At 38.1% G+C, this 16881-nt stretch overlaps 1 protein-coding gene across 11 annotated transcripts in view; it reads right to left on the bottom strand.

The window, feature by feature from the left end:
* Nucleotides 1-16881, bottom strand: part of DENND2C (DENN domain containing 2C) — a 92089-nt gene that overhangs the window by 15447 nt on the left and 59761 nt on the right. For 9 of the 11 annotated variants that reach the window (XM_089917409.1, XM_089917404.1, XM_089917433.1 and 6 more), the window contains 9 exons: nt 15090-15186; nt 10682-10777; nt 8768-8955; nt 4670-4779; nt 3010-3079; nt 2014-2091; nt 1288-1428; nt 658-806; nt 6-183 (listed from right to left, as the gene is read on the bottom strand). In XM_089917409.1, coding sequence (XP_089773535.1) covers nt 6-183; nt 658-806; nt 1288-1428; nt 2014-2091; nt 3010-3079; nt 4670-4779; nt 8768-8955; nt 10682-10777; nt 15090-15186 — 1107 coding nt within the window. The remainder of the gene's footprint in view (nt 1-5; nt 184-657; nt 807-1287; nt 1429-2013; nt 2092-3009; nt 3080-4669; nt 4780-8767; nt 8956-10681; nt 10778-15089; nt 15187-16881) is intronic. The other 2 variants (XM_022583836.3, XM_089917437.1) reach the window with 1 other exon arrangement.

Below are 16881 nucleotides of genomic sequence, written 5' to 3'. Positions count from 1 at the left end.
CTCACCTCTTCAATGGGTAGGTCCTGGAGCCGCGGTAAGGAGCAAGACAGGATTCCAATAAGGAAAGGAGTAGGTGAGCACACAATGTCGATCATAGAGGCTGGCAGGACTGGGATGTAGGTATGCTGCCAGGTGAATGGATACAGTGTGGCAACCACAGCATGGCCACATTTTGACAGGGTGCTAGCCAGAGGAGAAAGCAAACGGTGTCATATAAAGAACAACAATGGAGGGCATTTCAAACATTACGTTACAGAATTACAAAAGTGATGCCAGTTAGTGATCATAGATTAACAATTCTGTGATTACTCATTAAATTTTAACATTTTATTTAAATTTTAACTTAATTTACTGAATATCTTTAATCTCAATCTAGCTGTTTCCCACAATTTATATTGCTAAAAGCTAGTTTGTACTTAGAAAAGCAATCCCAATTTTTAACAACAGTTTAAACAAAACACATTTTGAAGGTAAATTAATTGCAACCCCCAAAAGTCACTGTTACAGCCGAATGCAAATAGCTTTTGGATTATCCATGTCACTATAGCATTAGGTAACTGAGATCCTACCTAAGTGTTTTCTAATATGCCCAAATTTTAAAATAGTAAGAACAAGTAAAACAACAGGCTGAAGTGACATATTTTACTTATTTCTCACCTTAGGCTGTTGGCAACAAAGATTATCCTCCGCTCCAAAAGGAGAGAGGCACAGACCCGAATGAGATGGCACACACTCAGGCACTTAAAGAGACATTCAAAATCAACATGTTCCAATCGTGAGTCCAGTGGTCGGCACAGTTCAATTGACTGAAATGCAAAATTTGAATCAGGGGAGCTTAGGTGGGAAAACAATCCCTAATGACAATAATAATGGATCCTGTCATTCTTTTACAGGTTAAATTCAAGACAGAGGGTCTGCTACAAGGAGTTTGTGAAGCTGCCTACGCTAATGCCAAGACTTAATACCTTATTTTTGGGCTGTAAATTTCTGGTGAAATCTTTCATCCCACTGGACAATAGTATGTATAATCTTCATTTATCACACTGAAATAGACATTATGCAGGGGCTCAGTCTACAAATGATAGAAAACCTCTGGTTCCTGGGTCTAGGATCAACTATCTCACAGATCAACTGGATGTTTCTCCAGTGCTTTTGTGACCAAAACATATTCTGTGCAGTTCATGAAAAAGAGAAAACTATCCTGTAAGGTTTCTATCAGGTAAGGCCTACTAGTGTAAGGCCTGCTTTTTGGAAGCTATCAAACCTTTCCAAAATGAACTAACTTACCCCATCTCCAGCCCCAGGGAGGTAGCTCTTTACTGTGATGGTGCGTCCAGGAGCTGGGAAAGGAGCTTCCATGACACTTCGCATAAATGGGTAAACCAAAGCTGGAGACATTTCTCTTCTCTTCTCTACTTCATCCAGAATCTACATACACACGAAAGAATTTTTTTTTAATTAGGGACTCAGTTCAAAAACATATAAGAATCCTATTGAAGGAACTGTCAAACTGGGTGCACAAACTTGAAAATAATACCAACAGATTTTAAGACAGATAAGCTTCTGCAACCAATAAAAGTTCATTAAAGGCATCATTTCTCTTAGAGGTACCTTTAAATCTCCAAGAAAAGTTACTAAAGTAAATCAACTTAATTTTAGAAGAGAAGCCCCTTTTTATATCACTAAGGCAGGGGCAAAGAAGGTGACACAATAATACCCTGCAGTTTGGTGTCTGGGAAAGAGATGAGACAAGATAAACTTCAGGCAATGTTTTGCTTTAAGCTGGGAGGTCTAGCAAACCAAAATGAGGATGACGGGGCAACATCATCTGGATTAGAGGTCTAAATTTAAGGCTTCAAAGCCGTAGTTCTAATCTACTAATGGGGAACCCTTTCTAAAGTAGTATGTTAAAGTCTATGCCACTTAACATTGCCTAGTGAAGTCATCAGAAACAAAAACTCACTCAGAGCTCAGAAAGGACACCAATTTTCATAGGGCCCATTCTCCACTCACCTTTGAAAAAAGGTTGAAGCAGCCTAGGCGACTGACCATGCAGTATACCTCAGGGAGTCGCTTTCCTTTGCCTTCTGGCTAAAAAAAAAAAAACAAAAACAAAGCAAAAATTAAGCAGCACGAGTCTTTACTAATTTGGACTATTAATACCTCTTAATACTCCTTAGTATAGAGTAGGAACCAAAGCTCTCATTCTCAATGAACACTGAAAGATGAGAAAATGCTAAAAAAAAATGATAGTATGATTTATTCCAGTTTAGTGATGGCATATAAGCAAGAAGTAACTCAGAGCTCCCTCAATTGGCTCACTGTACTCCATTCCTCAAATATAACCAGACTGACTTCAGCTACAATGTCAGTGCTTTCTTCATCTATTACAAACATACAAATAAATAAAATAAATCCATACCGTTTCTATTATGGAACACTCTGTGGCTAACCTCCACCTTGCTCTTACTGTTTAAAGCTAACATAGCTTTGGGACTTCCCTGGTGGTCCAGTGGTAAAGAATCCTCCTTCCAGTGCAGGGGACTCGGGTTCAATCCCTGCTCAGGGAACTAAGATCCCACATGCCGCAGGGCAACTAAGCCCGTGAGCCACAACTACTGAGCTCATGCGTCTCAACTAGAGAGCCTGTGTGCTGCAAACTACAGAGTCCACACGCTCCGGAGCCCGTGAGCCACAACTAGAGAGAGAAAACCCGCACGCTACAACTAGAGAGAAACCCGTGTGCCACAACTAGAGAAAAGCCCGCATGCCACAACTAAGATCCTGTGTGTCGCAACTAAGATCCTGCATGCTGCAACTAAGACCCACCGCAGCCAAAAAAATAAAGAAAATAAATAAAACAAAAATATAAAGCTTAACTAGCTTCTTTATAATACACAGATCACTGGGTAGCCCCCAAACTCATCTAGAGATCGTGTTTCTGAAGTTCCTAGTCTGACTCTTTTGTTCCTCTACCAAAGCTGCCTGTAGCACAAGTCTGGGACTTACCAAGAGCTTCTTACAGTAACCAAACCACCGGCTCCCATCTTCACCAGTTAAGACAAAGGAGAACGTTTCACTGAAAAAAACAGTCAATAGTTTGAGATCCAAACAACTGCTTATGACATTCCTCGGAACAAGCAATTAAAAATTAGAGTCCAACAGCAGTCATTTTGTGATGTAAGAGGAGGCAGCAATATTATATTTATTGCAAGTCACATTCCTCCTGGGGGAGAATGTCCAGCCCTTGAGAATATCTTGCTTTGTACTGGAGTGAGAGAATAGAATGTGATGAGCTGTTGATGCCACTGGCTCCTTTTACTTTCTTATTTATCTAGTCCAGATATTAATCAAGCCTATTTTCCTTTTGCTGAATGTCCAGTTTAGTCAAATATATAGGTAAACTATAAAGAATTTTGATAAGCTATTCTTCCCTTCCAAATTCTTCTATTTAGTTCTGAGAGGTCATATGGAACTGTGATAGGGAAAAGTTTATATCCTTAATACATAAAAATTATTAGGAAAATTACCATCTCATTAGAAACACTGGCAAAAAATATGCATAGATAATTTACAAAATGAAGACCTAGAGATGCCCAAGAAATAAATTCATTAACAATCAAAAGAAATTCAAATCTGAAAAACATATACATATGTCTGTATTTGGCCACGAATAAAGATTGGAAGGGAACATCTCAAAACATTTACAGTGATTATCTCTGAGTAACCAGAATGCCAGTGATTTTTAATTTCTGCTTTTTATTTACTCCTCTGTATTTTTCAGACATTCTAGAATAAACACACATAACTCTTGGGGAAAGCCATCCATGGAGCAGCCAGGCCAATAAGAAAGAAGCTGCCTATGCAATTAGTACAACTGACAGCACAAAAGCTTCAGGGTTGATGGCTCAGAGATGAGAGCAGCGATCAGGCTAAACTGGTTAGGAGAGACAGGAGCATAGTCTGGAGGCAACGTGGGGTGGAAGGGCAGAGCTACTTAGGCAATAGCTGAGGCTGTCTTCCAGCAGGTCATTGGCATGTGATATGGTTCACATAATCACGCTTTTCAGCCTAAATACATGATCAATAATTACAGTTTTGAACAAAGCACTTATCTATTTATAAGCAGGATATGAAACGATGATGGTTTATTAATTGAAAATAGTAATTTCCTCTAGATACTGGGAAGCAATTTCTTATAATTCCCTTCTCAATATACTTACACCTTCCAAACTACAGCCCCCTCTTCGTACAAGTTCGACAGGGAACATACAATCTGGGCTATGGCTTCTTCTAACAACTTGAAGGAGATAACAAGATGCAGATATTGCCATGTTTTATCTCTGTTTCTCAGTCCCTAAGTTCAAGTCATTTTTCCTTTTCTGTCCACTTGGTGGCATTTCTGATTATATGTAAAGTGGAACTTTTTTTCCTGCAGAATTGGCAAATTGAAGAGACTCTCAAACTTGTTTTCCCTTTGACACTGTGTTTTTCTTTTTTGAGCCCCACATAGGAAATGTCCTAATTGTTTCTTCCTTTCCTCCCACTGCATCCTTGATCTGCCACAGAGTCCACATAGCTTCACTGCTGACTCTATCTGTTTCTCAAAGATTCTGGTTCTACTTTTGCTCGTCCAACAAATAGAAATCAGATAAAGTAGTCTATTTACCTCTTGAGTTCTGAGGTTGGCACCCAGTCCTTTGAATCAGGAAAACAAAATTTTGGGATAACTTTGAGCCTGTCTTCAGTGTCTCTGGATTGCTTACAGCCATGATCACCCTGAAAAAAAATAACACTGTAAGTGACTAATATTCTATGTAAGCGGAGTATAGAAATAAACTCAGCCTGGTCTTAGGAAAAGAGGTCTCTGATAAGTCTAGGTAGGTGTCTCAGGGTGGTTTTGTGCTACTTAATAAAACAGGAAGGCCAAGACTGGTAATCACTGAAAACATACTGAGAACTGAGTTTCTAAGAAAAAAGAATTCTGTCTTACATAGAGAGGGTACTTATGGACATCCTATAATCTGATGTAAGAGAAATGATTGAAAACAGTTTCTTAGCTAGAGGAAGAATCTTAATTCAGAATTAACATACTAGTGAGAATATTTTTATGAATCATGGGACATAAAATAAATGAAAATCTATTCTACAATATACTGATAGCAAAAACCTAGTTAGCTCAAGACACTCTCTGATCAATAATCCAAGATGTTTTGAAAAGGCAGGTGAATGTTACTTAGAAAAGATACTATTTTTAGAATCCATCCCATATATAATCATTTCCCTTAGCATATAATCTTTGCTACCTAATTATGGGTTTGCAACTTCCTGTAAGATTTTAGCATGGAAGACCTTTTGTGCAAGTCTGGTATTGTACTTTAAAGGACAGTCTAAATTTAGTTAAACCAAAAGACATTTTAAAATTAGTATAAAAACAAGCAGATAAGTCTAATTACCATATTGCCTTCATGTAACTAATACCAATGATCTATCCTTTAATTTCTAAAACAAAACATGCAGCCATTCTGGGTCACTTAGAGATTAAGCCCTTAAGAAATGGAAAAGCATTCTAACAAAATTTTAGTTGTGTCATATTCTATTATTTTTACACTGTTAAATGATTCACAATCATCTTCATTCAAGGTTTTCCACATCAGAATCAAGAGGGGCTCAGGCAGCTCTTTCCCTCCCAGACTTATAGATGCCTAATGCATAATAACGCCAAGTAACTTGCTTAGAGACATCCTTGAATTACTGTCAGAGTCAACTGGGTCCTCATCTGGTTCCAAACCCATAATTCAGGCTGTGCTGAAAACAGGTTCAACCTCGAGATTTCTCTTTGCAAATGTAAGACGGATGAACAACAGAGAAAAAAATTAAGCTTCTCTTTATGGGAAATTTGATTCCTCGACTATCTATTTTAGACTCTTACGGTACTGTGTTACTAAAGAGTGCAGTGACACTGTGCTCTCAGGCCACAATGAGGAATTTTATAAGAAATTAAACATTGATTTACAGCAGGAATGTTGGTGAGGACTTTCTTAAAAAATGAGAACCCATGCAGGAAATGTCTCAGATTTCAGTTCAGCTGTGCTTCATTAGCTTTTCTTATTTTTATTTATTTTTTGGCTGCGTTGGGTCTTCGTTGCTGCTCATGGGCTTTCCCTAGTTGCGGCGAGCGGGGGTACTCTTTGCTGCGGTGTGCAGGCTTCTCATTGCGGTGGCTTCTCTTGTTGTGGCGTGTGGGCTCTAGGTGTGCGGGTTTCAGTAGTTGTGGCTCGAGGGCTCTAGAGCACAGGCTCAGTAGTTGTGGCACACGGGCTTAGTTGCTCCGCGGCATGTGGGATCTTCCAGGACCAGGGCTCGAACCTGTGTCCCCTGCATTGGTAGGCGGATTCTTAACCGCTGCACCACCAGGGAAGCCCCTCACTAGCTTTCCTAGTGTAACATGCAACTCAGGGTTTAAACCCAAAGTCCTAAAGTTCCTGAGCAGATAATGAGAGAAGTGGTCCAAGTAGTAAGCTGGAGTATGAGTAAATGTCCCTGTTTAAAGGGATCGCTCCTTCCCAAGGCCAGCTACATAATTTTCAGAGCACAGTGCAAGATGAAAAACTGTGAGCCCCTTGTTCAAAAAGCAGGACAAAAATAAATGTAAAATGAAATATAAAACTTGTTACTTTCTTCTGTGGTTTCTCTCTCAGCCTGCAATGGGGTTTTTGATTTTCTGCTTAATGGCATGCTCCCTCAGGCACGAGGATCCTGGGGACAAGTGCAGACTCTCACAGGTGCCCAGGGACCCTGGCCTGGAATCTGGTGCCCAAGTGGCCCACCAGCTGCTGGGTTTCCCCTCGGGCCAGCTGCAGGACTGAAACTCTGTGTCCTGACTAGGGGTGGGAAAGTTGAGCCAAGGACTTCCCTTCCCATGGGCCCACTACTCCAACCCGCAGCAGCTAGGTGACCCTCAAGGGGTTGTAGCCTCCACATGGGGACGTGCTTAGTACTTGGATTGGGGGTGGCGAAAAGGCTTGCCCCCCCAGGCCACCCACTGAACACAGGAGCAATGCCCAGGGTAGGGAAGGATCTACCATGTGTTGCTTAAGACACTTCGGCGTTAATGCTTGCCTGATCCTGACCCCCTCCATGCCCGTGCAGAGGGTGGCAGCAGTCACTGAGTGAGGATTGAAAGGGGGAAGCCAGACGGGGCCTGGGGAACCAAGGGGTAGGAGTGAGGACAACTGGAGAACCCATCCTGGAGAGGTGACAGCATACATGAGCCAAGGCTTTAAGACCTTGGCACGTGCCCCACTGTCTCATCAGATCTCACTCCTCACTTACAAAACATAGATTCAAATATAAAATTATTGGGGCTTCCCGGGTGGCGCAGTGGTTGAGAGTCTGCCTGCCGATGCAGGGGACGTGGGTTCGTGCCCCGGTCCAGGAAGATCCCACATGCCGCGGAGCGGCTGGGCCCGTGAGCCATGGCCGCTGAGCCTGCGCGTCCGGAGCCTGTGCTCCACAACGGGAGAGGCCACAACAGTGAGAGGCCCGCGTACCGTAAAAAATAAAAAAAAATAAAAAAAAAAAAAAAAAATTATTAAGAACTTCAACGGTGACTGCGGAGCAGGGTGCAGGGCCCTTGTAAGTGAGGGGCCTTGTGTGACTGCACTGGTCACATGCCCATGAAGTCAGTCCTGCTCCTTACTCAGCTTCAGCCAATTCATGCCACTTAGGAATGTAGGCTGGATGTTGGCAGTCTTTCTAGTTTCTCAGGAGAAAGCAGAAATACAGATTTTTATGTGAAATATGACTTTTAAACAAAAAATTGACAACAAAACTTTTATTATTTTATTACTGTGTAAACCCAAAAAACATATCTGTGGGCTAAATATGCTCAGAGGCCATCAGTTTGTTAAGCCCTGATGTAATGATCATGCTCTTTGTATTTACTGCCACAAAGCTCAGAGCCACATTTGGGGTCTATTTTGTAAGCTCTGTGAGGGCAGGGACCAAGAAGATCTATTTCAGTTGTATTCCCAGCACCTAATCTTGGCAAATAGTAGGTATTTATGAAATATTGATTAAATAAATGAATGAACTATTTTGTGAAAAAGGTAGAGTAAATGAAATAATACCGTTAATAACAGTTACCATTTATCAAGTGTTACTATGTGCAAGGAACTGGATTAAGCACGTTACATACATTATCTCATTAAATCCTCACTAATAGGGAATAACATTACATAGTGCTTACTGTATGCTAGACACTGTTCTAAGTGCCTTGTATTAATTATAATTAGCTCATTTAATCCTCACCACAACTCCACGGGGGTAGACACTATGAAGATTATCCCCCTTTGACCAATGAAGAAAATGAGGCACAGAGCAGTTTAACTGGTCCAAGTCACAGAGCTAATAAGTGGCAAACGCAGACAGTTGGCTCCCAGTCCATGCTCTGAACTGCTACCCTACTCTGCCACATTTATCACTCCCCTCATTAAGGATGAGAAAACTGAGGCTCTGTAACTTGCTAAAGGTCACTTAGTAAATAGCAGAGCAAAAGATAAAAGCCCAACTTGAATAATGAGCTTTAATTCCCCCTTGGTTGCAGCTCATGCCTGACACAAGGTATCATTAGAGTGCACCGGATCCTACAAGAAGTACAGTATTAGTAAAAGCTAACTGAGACAATAGTAAACAAGAAGAGAGGGAATAAATACACAGAGACACAGAAACGCTCCCGGATGCCTCATAGCCTCCATGCACTTACCTTGCTAGGGAATTGTTGTATGACCTGGGGAATGTAGCTTATTTCTGATGGCTTCTTCTGTAGAGACACCACCACAAAAAGTTCAAACAGCTGCTGCTCCTGTAATTCAATTAGATCCCGCTCTAAGGTCTGGTAGTGAGGATTCCTCTTGGAAGGTTGCTGCAGTTGCGCTATGCGCTTGTAGCGACCTGCGATGAGATTACGGAGTCTTGTTTTCCTTTACAGCCCTATCTTCCCTCTAGCATCCAGAAGTCACGACCCACGCAGGACTAATCTTCACTCAGTCGTTGCTAATGAATGTTGACTAACCAATGTCTGCCACCCAGACATACTTGTTAGGGCTATGACACACTTGGAGGACAAGTGCAGATTCTCACAAGCACCTGGGGGCCCTGCAGTGGGACCGATGTTCTGTGTCCCAACTGATACCTATGTATGTCCCAACACATACTCTGTGCCATCCCATCTTTCATGGCATGACACCAGGACACACAGAAAATGTCAGGTAAAAGCACCGGCCTGACAAAAGATGCCATTTTGGGGACCATGAAATCTTAGGTGGGGGAAAATATCTGATAAAAGAACTGAGTCCTATAGGAAGGTAAGTTCCTAAAGAGACAAGTTTGATCAAATTAAAACAAAAACTATCCTCACATTAAAGAAATGTTCTTTTCCCTTTTCTCCTTGGCATATATTACTAATAATGGACATATATTTATATCAATAAATGGTGCTAAATGCAAGAGAGAAAAATGACATGTAAGAAGGTATCCATTAGCAGACTATTTCTCAAAAGAAAGAATTCATAGAAGCATACTATGTAAACAGTATGAGCAATCCCACTGAAAAGTGGATACCATTTATCCTTTATTCTCATTTATCTCTAAATTCTGAATAATTTGGGGTAGTCTCCACTAGGGGACATGCAGTACTTGCAGAAGAAATAGTCTAAGCATCCCAGAGATTTGCTTATGTGTCATTCTGAGCCAATGATGGAAAGACTCATCCACTAACTGTTTCGCTTTTCTTTTGAGATATGATGCATTCTGCCCCCAAAGAAGTTACAAGGTAGATCAAAATATTAAGAACACTTAAAAAATAATTTTGGAGTGCCTCAGTGGCTCAGTTCAAGTCAAGAAAATTTTAGGGCCTGTTTCTCAGTAGCAACAGAACAAAATTAATCATCTTTACACATCCAAGCTGAACCTGAAGATGACTTAAGTTTCGCCTTCAGTCAGCCTACAGAATCAAACACCTGAAGCAATTTAGGCTACTGGCAGGAGCACATGATTATTAATCATAAGATCAGAGTATCAGACCTGGAACTGCCCTGTACTCAGCTTTGATAATTCAGGTCTCCTATTTCTTCCATGCTTCAGTTAAACAGAAATTAAATAATTTGCTGTGAAAATCCATTAGATGAAGGATACAGAGCACTATGACTGCTTGAACAAATACAGCCCAAAAAGCACAGCATCTTCTATATTCTAACAGAAAGTAAATGGCACAATAATTTAGAATATAAATACGTATGAATAAGAAACAGATCAGTGTTTCCTGTCCCAACGTCAGAGATATCTAAGATACTCAAATGAATGACTATGAAAAAATCAGATATTTAATGCAAAGTATTTGCCTCAGAGAATGACTCACATACTCTGTTTTGGCTGCTGCACATATGTCTGAACATGCAGCTCTGCCGCTCCCCTCTTAAGATGGAAGAACATTCCATCTTAAGAGCTACACTGGTCTGCCTCACTCTATCATGGGAGATTTTTAATGCTGTCAAACATCTGACAGTGTACTGTTTAGTTCCCCAAATCTCAACAGGTTCTTATAATGAAGAAATCACCGACAAAGTGAAACTTCGTGTAGAAAAAACATGCTTAATCACAAAGGCAGGTGCCACTCCACCTACAACCAGGATCATCACGTGAAAGGGAGCAGCCCCACTGACGCACTCACTCTTTGGCAGATACTCGGCATCACTTTCGTACCCACAGGTTTCACCTGAAAAGAAAGAGTTTCCATTTGTACTGTCCAACAAGAGCAGGCAGAACATGAGGACAAAAACAATGTAAAAGCTCCACAGACCTGGGGACTTACTTGGAGTAAGGAATAATTAAGGATGCTGAGCCTTTCTCCAAACCACTTAGCTGTATCAGGGCAGGACAGGTGCAAAAAAGAATAAAAGGCTCAAGAAGAAACTATTCCATTCCATCTTCTTCCCATACCCACCTCCCTCCTCAGTTCCCCTCTCATCCCTAATCTAGAAATTAACAGCAGTTCAGACTAGTTTTAGAAAGCCTTGATCAGAGTGGATTTTATTTCTACCTTCATATCATTGTCTTTATATTCCCAAATAAGGTATCAAAGGTAAAACACCAACCTGGCTAAACAAAAATCTCAATACGGAACAAACTATGAATTTAGATTAACAGGAAAATGTGAGGCTAAGAAAGATTACCAAATAAGTTTATGAAGTAATATTTATGATGCCTTTATGATGCCTCTAAGCCACCTCTAATGCCAAACTAAACTGAACTTTACTCTGAATTCTTATAGTACTCAAACGGCTTTGAACTGCTCTTATTTTCCACAATTGGATTTTAAGTATCTTGAGGCTAAGATACTTTTAGCCTGTTTCTAGAAGGGAATGTTCTGTACAATACTAGGCACATTGTCAATTTACAAAAAAAAAAAAAAAGAAAGAAAGAGAACAACCAAAACACAAAACAAAACATCGTGAACGGGTGAACGAAAAATTTCTAAATTAAGTCTGAAAAGTTAAAGCAAAATTTTAAAATATAAAGAAAGGGAAAAAATTTTAATATATCAGGAAAAACAAGGACTAGGAGTCATAAATGAAAAATGTATGGAAGTTTGATTGTATAAAAATGTAAAATTTCTAACCTAATAAAAAATCATTGGTAAATTCAAAAGGTAAATAAACTGGGAGAATATTTGAAATCCACATTGCAGGCGCAAGGCTAAGTTTCTTAACATTTAAATAGCTGTTACAAATGAATAAGTAAAAACACAGCACAACAAAAAAAATGAATAAAAGGGTAGGAAAAGACAATTTATAGAAAAAGATTGATAACTATTGATAAACATAACTGTCCAAATTCATAATTAATAAAATAAATTTAATAACTTAAAACAATAAGTAAGATACACTTTTCAACCATGATACTGGCAAAAAATAAAAAGCTCTAATAAAACACAGTATTAATGAAGATTACGAGGAAAAAACCATTTTCAAAAGCTCTTCATAGAAATATAAAGCTGTTTTTTTTTTTGTTTTTTTTTTTTTTTGCGGTACGTGGACCTCTCACTGTTGTGGCCTCTCCTGTTGCAGAGCACAGGCTCTGGACGCACAGGCCCAGCGGCCATGGCTCACGGGCCCAGCCGCTCCGCGGCATGTGGGATCTTCCCGGACCAGGCCACGAACCCGTGTCCCCTGCATCGGCAGGCGGACTCTCAACCACTGCGCCACCAGGGAAGCCCAAAGCTGTTTTTTTTTAAGTTGTTAAAATCTATTTGTGAGACAATTTGTCAGCAGTTATAAAAATTTTAATTTATGTGTTCTTTAAAGTATGTGTTCTTTGATTAAGTACACTGCTAGGAACTTATTCTACAGATGTATTCTTACCAACATACAAAAAAATATATAAACAAAAAATATATATTACAGCATTGTTTGAAGAAAAAAATCTATATCTATATATCTACCTATCTATTTATAAAACTTAATTATCCACAGGTTAAATAAAATGTTAGAAACAGCCAAAATGTCTACCAGCTAAATAAAATTCTTTTACATCTATACCAAGAAATACAGTACAGCTATGTGGGTCTCTATGTGTTGATACCAAAAGACCTCCAAAGTATATTAATTATATATTTTTTAAAACAGCAAGATATACAAAGTCTGAATAGTATAAAAGTATTTGGGAAGAAAAAATATTTGCACGTGCATAAGATTTTCTGGGATTAGTAGGAGGAGGTTTGGGAAACTTTGGCTTTCCGTTTTATGTTATTTTATATTATTGTAATTTCTTGCTGTGCTCATTTTAATTTTGTAATAAGGAAGAAGAGAACATAAAAAAATACTGTCTCTTCATTAGATATGTGGGAAAGGTACACAAGACATGTTACAGAAAAAGCAGGTATTTAAATATTGTGTACTGTACAGGTTTTATAACTTCAAACTAACTACAATGACAAAAAGTATACTGGGGCTATAAAATATTGTTCAGTATGAAAGAACAAACACTGTGAGCTCCTGAGCCCTATTTGTGTCCTTAGCACCAAGCACCTCTTGGGAGCCCATGAAGTGTTTGGAAAGACAAAAAAAAAAGAAAGAGGGAAGGGAGGAAAGGTAATTTACCTGGAAAAGACCTTACAAAAGATCATTTAAATGGCTTTAACATATTCACATCTATGGGTTTTGATGATCTGCATTCCAAGACACTGAATGAAGGTTAAGGGGTTTATAAGCCAATAGGAAAATCTGTTGAGAATCTGTAGGGATCAAAAAAGTACTAGGTTGTCCCTTTTTAAAATGTGACTTCAACACACAAAATTATAATTTTGAAGAAGGACAATAAATCATTTTGTGATACCTGATAACTGAGAGTTAAAGAACTGTTTAGGTTGCAACAGATTCGGTAAAACCTAGCAGGTACTGGCAGAGTAGGTAAATATAATCATCTGGTTCTATAAGGCATTGCTGATATACAGACAAAAGCTTAAGGAGGTAAACAAAAATCTGAGAACTGTGACTACTGAGCCAGGAGATCCTCAGGCATGAGAGAAATTCCTCGGGTCCACTGAAGGAGTTGGCCACAGAGACTGAGTAAATGCATATTTCCTTTGAGCCACGCAAAAGAAAAATTTGTAGGGACTACTCCTTTTTGTGTGTGTATGTGTTAGAAGTTGGCAGTTTATGCTCTTGAATTTTTTCTTTTCAATAATGATACAGTGAAAAAAAGGATATGGCTCTTCAAAAACTTTTCTTCAAGCCAAATTTACTAAAATGTTCCTAATCCATAAAGCATTCAAATAAAATAAGAGATCGGTAATCATCTACCTAGGGTGGCATATCTGGTGAATACAGTTATCAATAGAGTGCTGTTAATATGCGACAATGATAATGTTTTCTAAGAATTTGTCCTGGTTCCAGTGTCTTGATATTTCACAAAATTTGCAATTTATAATTTATTTCCTTATCTATAAAACAATAATATTTGCTATATGCCGTTATTTAGAAAAACAATCATAATAGAGAAGAATAAGACTTTGTGGTATCATGTTCCTTGATTCAAATTGATGCTTCCTCCTCTGGCTCAGCTTCTTCCTCTGTAAAATTAGGACAGTCCCTACCTCCCAGTGTGGTCATACGTTATACACCAGATAAAGTACATAAAGAAACTATTACTTCATTCAGTAAATGGTAGCTATTATTATTAACAATAACCAGAAGTATTTCTTTTACAGAAGAGAAGGCTGAAATGTTGTAATAATTGCTTTTGAAAATATGAAAACTCACATTTAAAATGGTGATGAGATGATTTTAATCATCACAAAGTAAGAAGAAAGAGTCTTGAATTATTGAATGGGGAAGTTTATTTTCACATAGTAATTGTTAGAATGAAGAAGAGATTTTCAATGGAAATGAAGAAATTTCTGTCTTTGGAAGTCTGCAAAAATATGAAATATTCTTTTCTGGTATGACTTGGCTGTTGTTTCTCACTTATGAATCTCACAGACAAAAATTGCTAAACTCTACACATCCTTTGCCAGACAACCAAGTTAAAGTTGTAAAGAAGATTCTACAATAATAATTCACTATAGATGTTGAAAGTTTCTTAAGACAATCTAAGTTTTATCTAGGCATCTGAAGAATAAAACTACTGAACTTATTAGATGACTATAGGTTGAATACCACATACATTCAGTATATATATACTTAATATTTTCATTTCTCCACTGAGAGAGTCTGTACTGACAAAAGACTATAAATCAAAGTAGTACTACATAATAAGGATGCAACCTGTCCATGAAAATTAGTCTCATTGGTTTATAACTATTTTTTAATTTATTTACTTATTCATCCAATAGTTATTACTTGGTACAGAACTAAACAAAAGGGATTTGAGGAAGAACAAGAAATAATCCCTTAGCCTAAAGAAGTTTTATGTTTAAGTGGGATAGACAGGAAAGTAAACCAAAAATTATAATTCACCTCAAACATTAAATTATTTAATGATCTGCCCCTCATATGCTAATAGCTATGGGCAGTTGGAACAATTCTTACCTTTAGAGGGAGGTACATCTTTTCCAGTGTAAGGGTGTAACTTTACCCTCTTCTTCCCTCTCTTAGATTCAAATATATCATCTATTTTCAATACAAGCTGAAAAAAGACCAGAAAAGTACAAGCTAAAACAAACACCAACAAGTTTTGCAGCTTGATATTAACTTATTAGTGATTCTCGTTCAGAGAAAGATCCATTTTATAAATAAAAACCTTTACATTTTTCAATTTTGAATCTAAATTATCTTTAGTAAGATGATATGCTATTCTAATACATACTCCATTTAACATGGGTAAGAGAAGCGGGAAAGGATATTTCCTTTCCAGAGGAAGTTTAGCACAGGTTCTTAGAGAGAGATTGCTTGTCATTCCATGTCACAACATGCAGGAAATCTGGCTACTGCACTCCATATATTGACCAAGCCTTACCAATGGGCTCAAGTTTTTGCGAGCCCAGAGTAGGAAGTGGGATATTTACTCACTTGTAAGGCAGGGTGAGGCACAGTTATGTCTGCTCCCAGGAATTTTTGCAAAGAGAGGATAATCACGCTTAGAAAGCTTTAGTCAAAAGGAATACTCCTTTGCTACTGGGAGCACTAATATTATAATTTATTTTGGAAACATGTCATAAAAATAGGAGATTCTCAAATATGCCCAAGTACAAAACAATGTTCCATTTAATATGCATTATTCATTAAAATTCTTTCTTTGCTTCTGGGAAGTGTGTATAATAGAGACAGACAGACAGACTGGGCTTAAAAAAGAGAAAAGAATTAAAGCTGATCAACAGCCACTTTTAAAAGGAGAAATTGATTAGTTTTTCTATGTATATTTTTCTTAAAATTCCAAACATTTTCTTAACTATCAATATTGATTTAACATATTTAATGCCCAGAATTACAGTTGTTAGGAACATTATATAATATGATAACCAACAAAGTTGCTTGAGAAAAATGTTCTTGTTTTTTCCTTTGTCCTTGTCTCTCTAGCAATCCTGGCAATCCATAAGCAGTGAATCAGTCCACTGCAAGAAAAGTAACATGTGAGAAACATGTGCTTCCAATATGCAGATTATTCCCACATTTTTGGATGAGTTTATTCTTTTAAAGATTTTCATAGCTATAATTCAAGTGGAAAGTTACCAATATTCTTAAATATTAGCATTATTAAAAAAAATAAGAGAATCCAACATAAAAAGGTATTGCTAGGGGCTATAGGAAAGATGTATGAGAGTAAACATGTATTTTGGATACATAAGGACCAAAAATAGTAGAATTATTAATGTGTATTTGAAAAGTATACTTAAAAGTATACTCAAATGTTATAAAGGAAAGGGAACTATCTATTCTAGAAATATGAGATAAAGTAATAAAATTTAAATTTTGATTATGAGCTAGGAGCCTATAATTACCTTCTAGTTACAGGAAATACTGTAGAATAGTTTTCCTAAGAAATGATGGAAACCATATTGCTGTACACACTTGACACAAACAATATAAAACATTAGGAAATCTACTCTAGCAAACAATCCCACACAGATTGCCACAGTAGAGAAAGAAAGGAAGGGTAGGGAAGAGGCATATGGACTAGATCAGTTGCTTTCAAACTATGAAACCAGTTTCCCTTCCAGAGATAGGTCTAGTCATCAAAGAGGAAATAAGTGAAAACTGCTTTCCTCAAGGAATGTTGTTCCCGAAGATAGTCCAAAACCAAAACTTGTATTGCAAATGAAACATCCTAAAAGGATTTAATCCAAGGAGGGTCACAGGTAGAAATGCTAACAGTCTGTTCCTG

The sequence above is a fragment of the Delphinapterus leucas genome, chromosome 1 (assembly GCF_059928025.1).
Source record: "Delphinapterus leucas isolate spDelLeu-1000000601 "Yukka" chromosome 1, BTC_Dleu_Yukka2, whole genome shotgun sequence".
NCBI lineage: Eukaryota > Metazoa > Chordata > Mammalia > Artiodactyla > Monodontidae > Delphinapterus > Delphinapterus leucas.
The sequence above is the reverse complement of the archived record's forward strand: the minus strand, read 5'-3'. Positions and strand labels throughout refer to the sequence as shown.